This window comes from Polyodon spathula, chromosome 7 (assembly GCF_017654505.1).
Source record: "Polyodon spathula isolate WHYD16114869_AA chromosome 7, ASM1765450v1, whole genome shotgun sequence".
Taxonomy (NCBI): Eukaryota; Metazoa; Chordata; class Actinopteri; order Acipenseriformes; family Polyodontidae; genus Polyodon; species Polyodon spathula.
Window position 1 is genome coordinate 26,192,700 of NC_054540.1, and position 18,521 is coordinate 26,211,220.

General features: G+C 34.8%; 1 protein-coding gene across 3 annotated transcripts in view; it reads left to right on the forward strand.

The window, feature by feature from the left end:
- Positions 1-18,521, forward strand: part of LOC121318439 (apoptotic protease-activating factor 1-like) — a 70,550-nt gene that overhangs the window by 30,827 nt on the left and 21,202 nt on the right. For 2 of the 3 annotated variants that reach the window (XM_041255113.1, XM_041255114.1), the window contains exons 22-27: positions 1,662-1,778; positions 6,404-6,529; positions 7,112-7,231; positions 13,201-13,326; positions 18,026-18,151; positions 18,337-18,483. In XM_041255113.1, the coding sequence (XP_041111047.1) occupies positions 1,662-1,778; positions 6,404-6,529; positions 7,112-7,231; positions 13,201-13,326; positions 18,026-18,151; positions 18,337-18,483 (762 nt within the window). The remainder of the gene's footprint in view (positions 1-1,661; positions 1,779-6,403; positions 6,530-7,111; positions 7,232-13,200; positions 13,327-18,025; positions 18,152-18,336; positions 18,484-18,521) is intronic. The other variant, XM_041255115.1, reaches the window with a different exon arrangement.

Below are 18,521 nucleotides of genomic sequence, written 5' to 3' on the forward strand. Positions count from 1 at the left end.
TCAGTGTAAATGTGGTGGGTGGGATTAATAGTATGGCCACTGAAAGTGTATATATGCCATTTCATTATTCTAAGTAAAAAAGTCAAATAATCATAAAGTTATTTTAAAATGGTCCATGCTTAAGATTTGTTAATGGGGAAAAAGAAGCAATTCAAATCTTATAAATGCAGACAAAATTTTAATTAGACATGTAAGCCACATTTGTCATAGTTATACTAGATTATATTTTGTTTTGTTAAAAGTAAGGTTTTGATTTAGACCTTATAAACATAGTGGTAGCTTAGGCTATGAATATTTATAAACACCTGTCTTGCAAAAGCTAGTGTATTTTTATAAGATGAAAGCCTTTATATAAAAAGACATACTTGTCCAGTGTAATTTTAGATCTCTTATCAAAGATTGTCATATCCAGTTTGTCATTTGTCTTTGTTCTCTTTCTCATTATACCTTTCCTTCTCTCACATCCAGTAACTGGCTCACTTGTTATGGAATTGCCCATGGTAAAACGAGTTGTCATTTAAACCATCACTGTTCTAATGCACTGCCATGCGTACAGGCTTCCTTTTGAATGTCTTGCTTTATTTTTTATTGAAAGACAGTGAAAAAAGGATGGTAAATGTACAAAACAGAAGTGTTTGCTACTTTTAAAGAAGTAGCTGTAAGTTCACAAATTGTATTGATGTGTGCAAGCACGTGTGATTGAATGTGTTGGGGTGTACTGCTGCAGAATTTTGATCTACTGTATGTGAGAAAGAAAAAAAAACATACCATAATTTTTTGTATTAATCTTTTTACAAATGTTGGGTCTATTTTTGCATGTTGTACACAGACTGTGTTATATATAAGGTGCTTGGTGTACTCGACTAATAATATTCTATGGTGTGCACTATGGTGGTTTTCATGGAGTAGTATACTGGTGCACAACTCAGGCCATGGAGGGCCGGTGTCCCTCCTGGTTTTTGTTCTAACCATACCCTAAGTTGGTTAATTGGACCAATTAAGCTTCCAATAAGGTCCAATAAAGTACTTTAGAGTGCAGTTGCAATAAAAACCTGCAGCGACACCGGCCCCCTAGGACCGAGTTGTGCACTACTGGGGTAGTAGATGTAAGCAAACCCAATCATGCATAAATAGAAGTTTTACTTTAATGGTAAAATATTTCTTTTTTGAGTAATAATGACACTGCCCTATTCAGATGAACTTCCAGTGCCTTCAGATTTGGAGTTACCTTCTAGTACAAGCAAGGAGAATATGATAATGATTTTGTCTTCAATTATTAAGCACCATTTCAGTTATTTGCTTAGAATACTGAACTGGATTGTGGTCTGTATTGTAAAACTTTCAACCATTTCCATAGGCCCTGTTTTGTAATATGTCTGACTTATAGTGATACACATCAGCCACAGCATGAAGGGTTAGAGACAGGTATGTACCAGTTGCTGGGTTTTCTAGATTGAAACAAAAAGGGAATTTGCTTCATTATGCTTTTATTTAGTACCTTGTGTGTCACCTAGTTTTGTTTGAAGCTGTAAATGGATGCCCCTGTGCCATTATATTCCATTGCCATTCCCCAGGCTGTTTGTTAGTATTTTGAAGAAAAAGAGAACACGTCTACAGAAGCCTTTTAAATGTTTCCATTGTTTCTATATATTTTATTGTAGGCAGGTGTGATGTCCCCAAAGCAGGTACTAAGGAACATTGGCTGGTGGACACTGCAGCTTCTGACACTCCAGCAGAGCCTCATAACAGCACTAGGACTAGAGAATGGCACAGTAAAGGTGTGAGGACAGCTTCTGCATCTCACAACACTAACGCTTACTCCGCATATACTACAGCTGTGGCCAAAACTTTTAGATCACCTAGAGTTTTAGGATTGAGACATAATGAAAAATAAAAACTAAACATAATGTAGATATTTTATTTATCATGTAATCAAATGAACTACAAAAATGGTATTGCGAAAGCCGTAACAGTAGTACAGTATTTCATGTTAGATTTTTCACATTTCTAAATGTGTTAGTTTTTCATAAACCATTGTGTAATTCAATATGTTAATGTAACATTATTCAGCAGGCTTCATTCGACTTTATGAAGCAGAATTGGTTAATTCTGTAGGGTGAGGTAAAACGTTTGGCCATCGCTGTATACTACTGTGTACTTTTTAGTTTATGCACATACACTAATACAGCACTAGTTTTTGAAGTGTGCGCATATATACACCTGTAAGTCGCTTTGGATAAAGGAGTCTGCCAAATAAACTACTACTAGTACTAATAATAATAATAATAATAGTAATAGATAAGCATAATAAGCATTATGCAAAAAGCAGTTGCCGCTCTGTATAACTTGAAAGCAGTATGTACTTTTATTTATCACTTTATACACTGAAATAAGTTAATATGATGTTAAAATGAATTCATTAAACATCCGGTATTATAGTACATTAATTATTTTTCAATCAAAGTAACCAGTCATTCAAATATTGCCAGCTTGTCAGTGGGAGAGAATGACACTCGAGTTAGTTTTTTTTCTACAATGACATGTAATAGTATATCAGTTCAGGGCCCAAGGTGACAACCGAAAACTGGGTCTGACTCGCATAGCAGTCTTGGTATTTAATTTACTGTATGCAATTAACACTGCAGTAGGCATTTTACAAACATTTTAAATATATCTTTTTTTTAATGATGTCTAAAAATACAAAACCCTAACCCTAAACCCTATAGGCCATTGAGTTAATTTACCCCAGATAGCTGCTGCACATGATGCTAGGCAGAGCATGTACTAGCTAGGTGAGCAGCTACTGTCTGTTAAAGTAAACTCAGGGGAACTGTTATAGGGGTGCACCGTGCTACAACCTGACCGAAAAGACTGAAGACATTAATTCTGAGACTGCAGCCAATAATCACCAAGTTAGAGATACACTGGAGTTGCCCGAAGCAGTTTATAATTTAAAAAAAAAATAAAAATACTGTAAGTTGTTTCAAGTGATCTAGGAAAATAAGACACAGCAAAACAAGGTCCATTACATCTTCCAGGTACTGTTATAACTTCTATTGACGTGAAACTGTCTCTTTAAGGAATAAACACTACTTTATCTTAATAATATTCTGTAGTTTAAGTAACGCAAAACTTGTATCAAAGAATGTGATCTCAGACTTACTTCTCTTGGTAGTCAGGATATTTTAGGACAGTAAGTCAGCACCCTTAAAGTAGCCCTAAATGTTCAGTCCCTTTAGTTATCAGTTGTCCTGGTTTTACTGTATATGTTTTGATGCTAGTCACAGAATCTTTAACTGAACTAATTGCCACGAAAACATAAAACGTTAAGAACACCTGCTGCACATGCTACTGGAATCTTTGTCAGGTTTGACACACTGGGACAACTGTTTATGAATAACAGAGTTAGGCTAGCATGAATGCACTTTCTATTATTAAGTATTGATAACTCTCATGGTCGTGTTATATTGAATTATTTAAAGTAAGAAAAACAAGAAGAGGGAAAACATGTAACATCATGATGGGTTTTAGTGACAGAGACCTATATTGCCCACTGTGGTAAAATTGGACATTCATAATAGTTGTTGAATGTAGCCATTGGCAATCTTGTGATTTGTTGTTTTCTTTAAGATTTAAGTAGCATTGTAAAATAAAAAGTATAAAATACTGATAATAAATGCACACTGTTGCCTGTTCTGCTGTTAAAACATTTTCATAGCAAAACAGCTTTCATAACCTGCAATTCAAGTGCTTGTTTGAGTAGTCTTATTTCTTTGAACACAAATCCCATCATTTCTCCTTATCAACAAGTCCATCTGGCCTTCACTAGTCATTTGTTGTTTTGCGTTTTACTTGTAAATTCATCAAGTCCACTATATATTGTTTATTTTTATAATTAAATTTGTGTTATAATTAAAGTTGATGATTCAGTTAATATCTGAGTAAGGGTTTGTATTTTTGTTTGGCATGTTCTGTTTAAGTTGGAGCTTTGCTAATATGATTTTTTGGTGGCGTGATCCACTGCCATAGAAACATGATTATTAGAGTCATGAATACAACCTAGTAAATATGTTCATTAACATTATGCACAGTACCCAGTGCTGCAGTCCTCACTTCTAGAAGGTGTTATATATTTGTATTTTGATCCATCATCTGCAGTGCCCCCACCATTTTTTGTGTTGTGTCTTGCAATTCAGTGCCAAGTATTTAAATACACAATCCATTCAAATGCAGCTACAGTATATAACAAAGCTTTGCAACAGATTTTGACAGGTGGGGAAAAAGTAATTGTGCAAGGTAATTTGCACTTGGTGCACACCAGTTCTTTCATGCACAGGCATCTATTGTATTTGATGCATACCCCCAACGACAGGGATATGGTTGAGGCAGCCAAACAGATTACTGTTTTACATACAGTATACACAATCTAAAGAACCACTTACTCAGTTGTGAAATTGTTTACCACAAGTTACTGCCAGTGTCACAATCTGGTAATATAGCCATCTATTTATCAAAAGGTTGAAAAGAGGCGACTGGCTAGGAGGTTTCCCATTGCTAGTCAGTTCTCCTGATTTGGCAAGTGGGTTACCATAGGGAGACAATATTTAAGTGGGGAATTGCAAATTGGGTAGAATTTTAAAATATGAGGAAACATATATATATATATATATATATATATATATATATATATATATATATATATATATATATATATATATATATATATATATATATATATACACACACACACACAGTACTGTGCAAAAGCTTTAGGCAGGTGTGAAAAAATGCTGTAAAGTAAGAATGCTTTAAAAAATAGACATGTTAATAGATTATATTTATCAATTAACTAAATGCAAAGTGAGTGAACGGAAGAAAAATCTAAATCAAATCCATATTTGGTGTGACCACCCTTTGCCTTCAAAACAGCATCAATTTTTCTAGCTACACTTGCACAAAGTCAGGGATTTTGTAGGCATATAGTCAGGTGGCCTTCATGGAAGACTTGCGGCCAAAAAGCCATACCTCCGACGTGGAAACAAGGCCAAGCAACTCAACTATGCACGAAAACACAGGAACTGGGGTGCAGAAAAATGGCAGCAAGTGCTCTGGACTGATGAGAAATATTTGGCTGTAGCAGAAGGCAGTTTGTTCGCCGAAGGGCTGGAGAGCGGTACACGAATGAGTGTCTGCAGGCAACAGTGAAGCATGGTGGAGGTTCCTTGCAAGTTTGGGGCTGCATTTCTGCAAATGGAGTTGGGGATTTGGTCAGAATTAATGGTCTCCTCAATGCTGAGAAGTACAGGCAGATACTTATCCATCATGCAATACCATCAGGGAGGTATCTGATTGGCCCCAAATTTATTCTGCAGCATGACAACAACTCCAAACATACAGCGAAAGTCGTTCAGAACTATCTTCAGCGTAAAGAAGAACAAGGAGCCCTGGAAGTGATGGTATGGCCCTCTTAGAGCCCTGATCTCAACATCATCGAGTCTGTCTGGGATTACATGAAGACAGAGAAGCAACTGAGGCTGCCTAAATCCACAGAAGAACTGTGGTTAGTTCTCCAAGATGTTTGGGCCAACCTACCTGCCGAGTTCCTTCAAAAACTGTGTGCAGGTGTACCTAGAAGAATTGATGCTGTTTTGAAGGCAAAGGGTGGTCACACCAAATATTGATTTGATGTAGATTTTTCTTCTGTTCACTCACTTTGCATTTTGTTAATTGATAAATATAAACTATTAACATGTCTATTTTTGAAAGCATTCTTACTTTACAGCATTTTTTACACCTGCCTAAAACTTTTGCACAGTACTGTGTGTGTATATATATATATATATATATATATATATATATATATATATATATATTATATTATATATATATATATATATATATATATATAGATGTGGTACACACACACACACGTTGTTCAAAGGTATATGTACATATACATGTATTGTAACCTGTAGACTCACCACACAGATTTTTTTCCCTTCCAAATCATGACCCAACACACAGATTTTGAAAGAATAAGCGCTGAGGTGCACTTTTAATAATACAAAATAAACAAAAACAAAACAAACTCCTAGCAAAAAAACAAACACAGCAGCAGCCCTGAAGGGACAGGCTGCTCCCTTTTATATACCCTGCACCTGGCTCTAATTTACAATGATCACCATGTGCAGGTCATAATTAACTAATAAAACAATTCAACAATTATGTTTTTGGCAGGGAGGCTGTTAACCTCCTCCCTGCCATGTTACTATATATATATATATATATATATATATATATATATATATATATATATATATATTATATATATTATATATATATATCATATGCTAATAAATTTAAATCTACATGGTTTTTGTCATTGCTTTTTTTTTTTCTTCAGGTTTTGGAAGTGCCCAGTGGTAATACCCTATGCACTTTAACAGGACACACAAAAACTGTCTTGCATTGCCAGTTTACAGCTGATGGACAGACACTTATAACCTGCTCTGAAGATACAACTGTTAGGGTTAGTAACGTATCATCCTTTAATATACGAAAAAAAAACTGTGCATTGGATTGTGAACACAAGTAAATATGTGTACAGCTGCAAAGTAACTGTTAATAACAACATTTAGTAAAACAAAAGGCTTGTGTGTGTGTGTGTATATATATATATATATATATATATATATATATATATATATATATATATATATATATATATATATATATATATATATATATATATATATATATATATATATATATGTGTATGTATATATGTATGTATGTGTATATATATATATATGTATGTGTGTGTGTGTGTGTGTGTGTGTGTGTGTGTGTGTGTGTGTGTGTGTGTGTGTATATATATATATATATATATATATATATATATATATATATATATATATATGTATGTATATGTATGTATGTATGTATGTATATAAGAAGATCCAAGGTGTTTTTTTTTTCTTATTTGTAGCAAGTACAACATTAATTAGTGATCTGTGATGTTTTTATTCACATTAAATATTACATTTAACTCCACTTGCAATCTAAAATTACAGTAATGTACTACAGTGTGTTTCTTCTCAATTTACTGCAGGTATGGGACTGGAAGTCTTTGGAATGCAAGGTGCTGAAAGGACACAGTGAGCGGGTAAAGAGATTCAGACTGTTGGATAGTTCAAGGCTCTTGTCCTGGTCCTTTGATGGAACTGTTAAGGTAATAAAATGCTGTGGTAACTATAAAATAGTCTGGATAGTGAAATCAGTTCACAAGTCTTTAAGTACATAAGAGAAGGAAGTGAATACAAATCGGTCTTCAATGCTAGCTAAGAAAAAAAACTGACCTCAAGAATGTGTAACCTTTTGACGTTAGTGTTGATTAGTATTTAGAACCTCATAGTTTTAACAGTTTAATAAAGCAGTCTTAAATGTGTTTATGTTCTTTTTAGGAATGGATATCATTATAAATATCGTACATTTCATTAATTTTGTTCCAAATAAGAATATTTATAATAATGGTTTTCACTTGTAAAGCAGCTTGCATGACAATGTCATTGCAAACTTCAGAACCAAGTTCAAATGTAGAGTAAGTTTATCAAACTGCATGACTACATCAAGCAGGTATAAGTAAATAATGTTATTTATAATTACATTGTGTCTAACTGGTTCACATTTAAATGTTACTGTTATTGACACGTCTTGTTTATAAGATTTTTGATTGAAGATTTTTCAATTCATAAAATATGACAATACAGCACACTTATACACACAGCACGCTGTTAGTCCAAACTTTAATTAGAAATGCTTATAATTATTCATCACGTAACAATCTCTCTCCCAGAGAATATTAATTACTTCCCTACAATCATGCATTCTGTGGGTCAGCCCACTACTTGTCAAAATTATTCAAGAAGGTTTGTGCAGAATGATTGAAATGTTAAAATCCTGATTGAAAATGTCATATTGAATAGATTAACACTTGTTTTCTTAAAAGGCAAGTGATTTACAACTCTGTGGTGCAAAGCCCACTAGGCAAGTACAGATGGAGTGGGCACCAATGCTCCAGAATAGCTGCGCACAATGTGCGCCAAAGGATTGTGTTGGGACCTGAAGGTTTTCTTCTAGCTATAATTTTTTTGAAGCTGACAGGAACATTCTCATGTCAGCATCATCCATCATCCAAAAAAGTTGTGTGTCAATCCATTGCACACTAGATGCGTTAGTGTCGTACTTCAGAGCGCTGGTATGCAGTGGAGGCTTTGCAGTAAATATACCTATGGTTCCAGTTCTTACATAACTTTGAACACAGAAAAATGTTAAATGTAGTATAAACTTAATGATCAGGAAATGCTGCTCATAAACCAAATTTATTCTTTAGTGCACTAAGATATTAAAATGTTTGTTAATTATTATATTTCTACTAGATCTACAATGATGTTGTTGCGCAATACATAAAACAAAACATGATATCATAGCATCAGAAACCATGTGACCAATATTTTATTTCAAACACTTGCTCCTGCAATAAATATAAATATAAAAGTTGGGAAGCTAGCAATGAGCTACCGAAAATACTTTAACATAATGATCTTCTACTCTCAGTGTATGAAGCCAAAAATTCCATCACTTTCATGTACTGCCCGTCTTTTCTGACTGTTAAGCCCTGACCACTCTTGCCCTGTCACGCTTCTTTCTCTGCTATGTGTCTCAAGGTTAGGCCATTGTTTCTTTACTTCCTTGACTGCAATTGAAATAAAAAAAGCTATATGTTTATTTACACTGCGAAAATACACACGTTTATGTATGCTATCAGTTCATAATTTCATGTTTTATAATACATATATTACATATTTTACAATACATATCGACAATATCTTTCCATGTGTTTTCTTTTTATTTCAAAGTCGTTGTTGGATTTATCATAAAGTAATTTTTGTTTGGTTACGATGGCAACACACAATTAGTTTTTTCCATTTTGTCCAGGGAACTGCATGAACCCAAGTGATTGTCCTTGGTCTATGTCATTTTGTAACGCAATGTCAAATTGAATTTCTTTCGATTCTAAAATTGACGTGTCGCCATCGTATGACAATTATGGTGTGCAAGGTGCAATAGGGAATACACGATTGTTTTTTTCTTAGACGCACGTTAAAATCGGATGCATGATCGGGTCCAGTGTGCAATGGCCTTAAAATTATAAATCTTGAGTATCAATGTCAGGACACCATGCTTGGAACTGTTTTGATACTGGTATGAGCTGTACCATTTTTCCAGTGACTTATTTTCAAGCTGGGACTTATTTGTGACTTTCTCGATGGTATATGGAAAAGGATGACAGCATTTTATTGCACATTACAAAGATTAACTTTAATAGCAAAACTCATTAAAAAAAAAAAAATCTTGGTTGGGACATTCCATGACTTGCTTGTATAGTCAACTTGACTTTTGAAATTTACCATCTTATCTAGTCTTAGATATTACATTTCAATACTTAAATTATGTGCACTAGTACAATTACAACTAGTAGAAATCTTTAGATTTTATCTGTAAACGAACAATGGCTTTTACCCTTTTATAATGCTTTAAGATTAAACACAGCAGAAATTATTTCCCATCTAAGTTGAAGGAAGAGCCCATTTACAATTATATAGTTGTGTTGAAAAAAAGTATACAATTTTATAGGGATCTTTAGGCTCTATAATGATCCCACTCTCCAAAGGGACATAAATATAATTCAGGGAAACTGTCTGTTTCCTCATAAATCATGGCAAGAGTTCAGGCTCTGCTGCTGTTTAATACATTTTTATATTGTAATATAAACTGGAATATAGTTGTAAGCACTGTAGATATGATAGTATGAATTAATGAGTTGGCCCATTTTCATAACATTTCATAGAAAACAAGAATAAAAAAACAGAAAAAAGACCAACAGTGTTATTAAAAATGGTATATGGTATTTATAAAAATGCATGCACAACTAAATCAGCATGCCATGAATTGAGACACAAGATTATGAGAGGAGACAGGGAGGACCAAGGAGAATCAAGGAGGCAAACCCTGCCATTGAAACCAGACATAGAGCAGAGCAAAAAGAGAATAGTTAACAAGAGACGAGGAAGCAATGCAAGAGATTGAACAAGTCTGTGGCCATGCATACCCAGATCGAGAATTTATGAGTCCTACACTGCTGTACAAGGAGGGAGGTAGAAAAGGCATTGACCAGAGATCACAGTTTCAGAGAACAGGGAGGTAGAAAAAGCACTGACCAGAGATCACAGTTTCAGAGAACAGGGAGGTATGAAATGAAATGCTGCAAATAGGGATACTTTGCAACATTTACAGTAGAAACTGTGTGGAAGGTTTTAAACAGTAGTTAGGTCTTTGGAGTAAAGGACATCATTTAATAAATTAAAGACTATTGCAGTGTATTTTACACACTCAAGAAGGGTGATGTTTCAGTAGATCTGTTAAGCATGCTGACTTTATCATACAATATGTTGCATACTTTTGTAAATCACAGGTTTCAGCCATAACTTAAAGTGTTTGTATTCATTTGGGAACCAGCTGAGTTTAAAGCAATGAATTCAATCAAGTGTCAACTGTATCTGTAATACAAAAACATGTGGTTATATTATGGAGTGATTTCTTCGAGTTCTTTATTGTTCCCTTCCCTTGTCTTTCATGATGTTTCACGAGACAATAAAGAGTAAGGGGTAGATGTACTAAAGTGTTGCTCCTGTCACAATAGTCGCAAACCAGTTGCAAACAAGTCTGAAGTCTTGGGTGAAATGTACTAAACATGCACAATGCTATTTGGTGACTTTTTAAGGATGCTTTGCGGCAGCAGTTTTTTTTTTTTTTTTTGCGGTTCAACCTTAGATGAATATGTAATTATGAGCGTTTGTGTATACATTTGCAAAAAGGGGGCAGGGTTCTCAAATATTATAATGAGATATACTAAAGCTGTCGTCAATTGCGACACTTACAATTGCGTCAATTTGTTGAGAAGTTTTGAAAGCAATTTTAAACAGTTGCAGTTGTTGCTGGTATTTCCCAGTCCGCCTTTTCTCGTGTGTTGCCAGTTGCCAGCTCAAAGTATTTTTGAGACGAACACCCAAGTACCTAATTTTCAGTAAAGTCGGTGTACAAGCCTTGAAAACAAATTTCTATGACATTTCTGGTTTTCCCAGCGTGTTGGGAGCAATAGACTGCACACATGTGCCATTGACCCCTCCAGCTCATTCTGAGCATATGTATAGGACCATGATCTATTGTGTGTTAATTGTCTAGGCTACTAAGTAGACCAAGTTTAAAAATAATAATAATAATAAAAAAAAAAAAATAATAATAATAATATTTATAATATTTTAAAAATAATCTTTTATTTGCATTGTACACCAATGTTTACAATGCAGCAGCATGATTTATTTTGTGTTGCCAGTAGGCTAAAGTAAAAATAAAGTGCGCTAGGTATTCATTTGATTTTACTTTTGTACCGATTTTATATTTTTACATAATGTAATGGGTAGCCTACCAAAAACACATAAATGAGAACTATACATGTATGTATGTGCAATTTTTATTGTAATGTTTTTTTGTAAATGTTTTATTTAATGTTTATTGTTTTTAAACCCACAGCTCCTTATGACAGACAAACATGTCCGGATTAACGGGGGGCTATTGTATGATAATGAAAAGCTTTTTTGGGGGTGAAGGTTGGGGCCCAACTATAGAATCTGATGGGATTAAACTGCATTTAATTAATTAATTATATATATATATATATATATATATATATATATATATATATATATATATATATATATATATATATATATATATATATATATAGATATATATATATAGATAGATAGATAGATAGATAGATAGATAGATAGATAGATAGATACACAGTATTAAAATAGGTAAAATCAATACGAAACAGAATGCATTGCATAGATGTTTACATTTAACAAAAAACTGTTATTTTGATTCTTGCACCCTTGCATGTATAGACATTATCCTTTGGGCACCCTCTGCTGCAGCAAATGACAACTCTGCTCCCGCTATTTATTTGAACAGTGTTGCAAGACTCTCGCAACGTATGTTATAGATCTCGCTAAGAAGACGCAACAAATATTTAAATTAGTATATTGTGGCTCTTTTCATTAACATATTTTCTCTTGGTACATATGACAAAATGTATGCTTTGCGAATTGTTGTAATGAAAATGCAAATTGAGGTATGTTTGCGCTGCGACTGGCCCATCTTAGTACATCTACCCCAAAGTGCTTGACAACAGAATAGGAGTTTCTCCCTAACTGCTCCGAGAACTGCCCTTGCTGAGGTGAGGCCAAACCAATTGACCTCCAAGGCCAGGAAACAAGGAACTTCCCCCAAGGGGAAACTAAGGAAAGATAGAGGACGAACTAAGGTCTCCCTGGCTTACTGAGATGTCTAATTGAGAGAGGTTAGACTCAGCTGACACTCCGATGCCGCATGGAGAGCGTCTTGGTCTATGCAGGGAGAACAAAAGTGCTGGAAAAGGCAATAAGAAATAAACACATAAATAGGGCACACTGTGATGTGATTTCTTTGGAATCAAAAGAAGCTGGCCATTATGATTTGTTCAAGCTCAGATAATAGGTACTTTCATATACAAGGAACAAAACTTAAAACCACTCAAAAGGAAAGGTTAAAAAAGGGACATTTGAAGCTACTTACTGTACTGTTTAAAATGCTGGGCACTGTTAGACGTTGACCTCAAAAACCTAATGTACGTGGAATGCATAACAAATTTGTTCTAAACTAATCTCATTATTGCAATCCCTCGAGAGACCAGCAATCAGTACAATCTTTTTCCAAATAAAGTACAAAGTCATTGCCATATAAATTTAGTATTATTTTCTCTCCCTGCTATGTTATAAGTCCAACAGCAGTAACTGTTTTATTAATTGTTGGCCCTAGTGTTGATTCCTTGATCAGTTATGTTTAGACTACTACATGTAAATGGTATGATAAAAAAGAATACGTGCAGTTTCCTGAACAAGGGCATTAGTTTACAGCTTTAGGTTATGTGCCCTAATATGCAAATTGAAATTCTAGTAATGCTTTGGCAATCCAGTTCGTCAACACTGTGTTAATCAATGAATGTCTTTCAGTCCCTGCAAACTCTGTCTGTTTCAGTTCTGGGACATCGTCACTGGTGAGATGATCCAGGACTTCTCCTGCCATCAAGGGGCGGTTCTGTCTTGTGATGTGTCACCTAATGGAAGTACATTTTCATCTGTCTCTGCAGACAAAAGTGCCAAGGTGAGTGAAGAAGATAATCGTATTACAATGTATTAATCTGGATAGACAAGATGCTTAGGAACTAATCAGGGACATTCTTAAAATTTGATGGATACACTATATTGTGTAAAATAAACACTTATACATTGCATAATAATTATATTGAAGTCTAAGTAGTTGAATTTGTTGTCTGATATAATTACGAAAAATAAGGGCATGCACAAACATTTGTTAACAGTAATAATAATAATAATAATAATAATAATAATAATAATATCCACTGGTGACCTATTTAAAAGAAAGAAATGTCACCAGATAATCCTAACATATTGGTTTTAGTAAAAGACCATTTACAATTTATGACGAAAGTATTGACCGTCATGGAGTAATGTATTAATATTGGATTGGATGCCTGTATGACCTAGTCTTTTGGATTGATGGAGCCAAAAGACAAAAATGAAGATCTTGTGTTATATGGTGCTTGTCATAAAATGCTGAAATAGTACTCCATATGGGAGAGCACATTCTAAAATTATTTGTTTGGGGACAAACTTTTTGTACAGGCAGTATGTTTGTTTCATAGGTCTTTCACTCACACACACACACACACACACACACACACACACATATATATAATCTCCACCTCCCTTGGACTTTTCCACATTTTATTGTGTTACAACATGGAATCAAAATGGATTTAATTAGGAGTTTTTGCCACTGATCAACACAAAAAATGTCCGTAATGTTAAAGTGAAAAATAAAATCTAGAAATTGTTATAAATTAATTACAAATACAAACAGAAAATAATTGATTGCATAAGTATTCACCCCCTTGAGCCTATATTTGGTAGAGGCACCTTTGGCAGCAATTACAGCCGTGAGTCTATTTGGATAAGTTTCTACCAGCTTTGCACATCTGGACACTGCAATTTTTGCCCATTCTTCTTTGCAAAATTACTCAAGCTCCGTTAAGTTGGATGGGGACCTTTTTGGTGAACAGCAATTTTCAACTCTTTCCACATATTCTCAATTGGATTGAGGTCCGGGCTTTGACTGGGCCACTCCAGGACATTGACCTTTTTGTTTTTAAACCACTCCAGTGTGGCTTTGGCTCTGTGTTTGGGGTCATTGTCCTGCTGGAAGATGAATCTTCTCCCAAATCCCAGGTTTCTTGCAGACTTCAACAGGTTTTTCTCCAGGATTTCTCTGTACTTTGCTGCATTCATTTCGCCCTCTATCTTCATGAGCTTTCCAGGCCCTGACGCAGAGAAGCATCCCCATAGCATGTTGCTGCCACCACCATGCTTCATGGTAGGGATGTTGTGCAATGTTAGGCTTAGTGTTGAGGCCAAAAAACTCAATTTTGGTCTCATCATAGCATATAATCTTCCACTTTGTCTCAGAGTCTCCCATATGCCTTCTGGCAAACTCTAGCCAAGATTTGATGTGTTTTTTTTCAGCAATGGCTTTCTTTTGCCACTCTCCCATAAAGGCCAGTTTTGTGAAGCACTCGGGCTATTGTTGCTGTATGCACATTGTCTCCCAGCTCAGCCTGGAAGACTGTAACTCCTTTAGAGTTGCCATAGGCCGCTTGGTGGCCTCCCTGACTAGTGCCCTTCTCGCCTGGAAACTCAGTTTTTGAGGACGGCCTGTTCTAGACAGATTCACAGTTGTGCGTATTCTCTCCATTTCTTAATAATGGAATTTGCTGTGCTCCGAGGGATATCAATGCCTTGGAAATGTTCTTATGTCCTACCCCTGATTGGTGCTTTTGATGAACCTTATACCGGATTTGCTTTGAATGTTCCTTCGTCTTCATGATGTAGTTTTTGTTAGGAAATGTACTAACCAACTGTAGGACCTCCCAGAGACAGGTGTATTTAGCCTGAAATCATGTGAAACACCGTAATTGCACACAGGTGGACTCCATTCAACTAATTATGTGACTTCTAAAGACAATTGGTTGCACCAGAGCTTATTTAGGTGTGTCATAGCAAAGGGCGTGAATACTTATGCAATCATTTATTTTCTGTTTTATATTTGTAATTAATTTAGAACAATTTGTAGATTTTATTTTTCACTTTGACATTATGGACTTTTTTTGTGTTGATCAGTGGCAAAAACTCCTAATTAAATCCATTTTGATTCCATGTTATGAAACAATAAAATGTGGAAAAGTCCAAGGGGGGTGAATACTTAAGAGACCACTGTATGTACAATGAAACTGTATTTTCAGTTTTTTTTTTTTTTTTTTTTTTTTTTTTTTTTTTTTTCAATTCTTTGTTTTACACGCTTTTGTCTGTTCTATTTTTAAAAATGAGCTTTTTTATCTTTTAGTTTTTCTAATTTTACAATTTAAACGCATGTTTACCTCTTTTACCATTTTATTACATTTTGTATTAGATTGTTTTTCATTTTAGTGGTTTAATTGTAAAAGCTCTTTGGAATCCTTCTGATGAAAGGTGCTACAGAAATGTGAATTGTTGTTCTTGTTGGTGGTGGTAATCATTTAGTAATGGCCATGTATCCCTCCAGTTAAAGTTAAACACCGTTCAGACATATGATCAAGTGTGTGTGGTGTAACCCTGCGTAACCATAGTGACTGAAAACCTCTACAATGTTGTCCATGACAAGTTGAATAAAGACACACTTCTGGTTTGTGCAGGTGTAGCAGCCCCCCCTGGTTTGCTGCTCATGATTGGAATGAACTTACAAAGCAGAGACTCCTAATCAACGGCTGGCGCTTTTACTGGCTGTGAGCCGCTGACACACTCAATACTTCAGTATAGGGTTAATGGTAGAGCACTTGCATGGAGAGCAATAGGCTGTGGTTTAAATTCTATGTCTGTTCATCACTTTTTTTATTATGATTATTACTGTTTAAATGTTAATATCCATATTGCCACCAAAAGCCGATAAAACAAAAAACTACAGTATATTAATGAACCGTTTTAAAATAATTTTGAACAAGTCAAGCGCTCCAATTGGCCAAGACCCAATTAAAATTTGTAGAGTAAAGAATAATATTACTTTAGAAAAAATATATGTCTCTAATAACTTTGGAGGTATTACAAGAACACAGAAGCTTTGACATGAAGGTGTCTGGTACAAGTACTACAATTTTATTTTGATAAAACATGTTTTCATTTTATATTTATGTATTGGGAATTGCATTTGAATTTGTTTAGACATGTGGGAAATTTGCTAATGATTTTACGCTGCATAAAGCAAATTACCTATCATTTTTAGACAACCCAGTACACGTAAAGTTCTTATTAAGGCAATGTTAATTGATGTGTCATGTGAGTGAACTTCATTATAAAACAGCTTACACAGCTTCGTTATAGAACACCTTATCTTTATCGTATTTCTGAGATCGTTAGTTTAGCTGTCAAGAGAAATACCCTGTATAATTAAAATGCTGCATCTTCAGTTGTGAGTGAATGAATTTGTAGATGTCTCTGTCTTTTGAGGATTCCTGTAGTCCAGGTTGTTTTATTCGTTCTTTGCATACACAAGCAAAATCCAGTAACTTGTTGATAATGTTAATAGTAGTTTTGCTTTATTTTGTTTTGGACTCTGTTGTCCTGTATAAAATGTGTAATTATTTTGCAGGATTTTACATAATATATTTATAATGTTCTTAAATCTATAGTAATAATAAATGGGAGCATTGTCTACAAATTTGCTATACTGCTGTGCTGCGTGATTCTCTAAGTCACCTATGATCATTGGTATTGTCCAATAGAAAAGGGAGATAAGTTGCAAACAGGAAACCACAGACCCATCAGCCTGTCCTCCATAGCATGTAGAATCATGGAATCAATTTTAACTATAGGAATATATGAATAGCAACGGCATCATAAGAGACTTCTTTGAAGAGAAACTCCTGTTTAGTTTTTTCACTCAAGTAATTTAATACATTCCAAAACCTCTTTTTTTGTACATCAAGGACTGAGATTGATAAGCATATAAATTGATATGCATCAGTCTTTTATATAGATGGAATTATTTAGCATCTTAAATCAGTGTTGAGCTATCCCTATTGCACAGTGACAATCTGCAAAATACTTTTGCTGTAAACAAGATTCTCTCACTATTAAATGGTGAACACCTATGGCTGTTTTTTTTGTTGTTGTTTTGTTTATAACATTCAATATGAAAAGGATAATACATAATATTTATATTAAAAAAAGGTTCTGCTCAATTAAGATTTGTGAATATATGATCACATTATTGTATCTTGGTGTTAATAGTTTAACAAAACCATCCTGTCCCTTTGCTGCTGGAGCATTTACAATATTTTTTGTGATCTGCATCACTTTTATATCGTGTTTATCAAATCTATTGCTATTTTACTTCATATCGCAAACCTCAGACTATAAACCAACAGACAACTGCTTGGGCAAGAATAGTTTGGAGTGCTTGCCATAGTTAACTCCATTGTGCTTGGCTTTACCAGTGTACGCTTTCTTAAGTTTAGTTTTTACAATCTGTGACACAACTGTCCATCACATTACCTCCAACCTTGATAAAGCTGTACTTTCATACAGATCCTCAAATAAGAAGCTTGCAGTTCTGGAGTGCAAAGGGTCAAAACTGCAGAATCATGAAAAAGCACATTGCACCCGTTGTTCCAGCCCCTGAACCTGTTTTTGCTTTTACACTTAATTCTGTATCCTGAAACGCAGCAACACTAAATCTTCTATTTACTTCACAGATCTGGAGTTTTGACTCCACTAGTGCCCTTCACATTCTGAACGGCCATAAAGACTGTGTTCGGAGCTGCCGCTTCTCCTGGGATAACCAGTGCTTGGCTACTGGAGATGACAATGGAGAAATAAGGGTATGTTCATTTTGGTCTCAATTTTTGAAAATATGCTTGCTTTAGGTTGCTATGGAAGACCCCATTTGATTTTTTGAAGTTCTCAGCACTTGGCCCTTCTAACGTCAGTATTAAAGGAAGCTGGATGGATTACAAGTTTACCCTTGGACTACACTTCTAATGTCAGCATATTTTCTTTTGCATAGATCTGGCGTGTGTTTGATGGTTCTCTGCTTCATATTTGTGCAAGAGAAAATAAGGACTCTATGGAGTCCCTACATGGTGGCTGGGTAACAGATCTACATTTCTCCCCTGACAGCAAGATGCTCGTTTCTACTGGAGGTTATATTAAGGTAATATGTTTTTGTTTATTTACACTTCGCAAGACTGC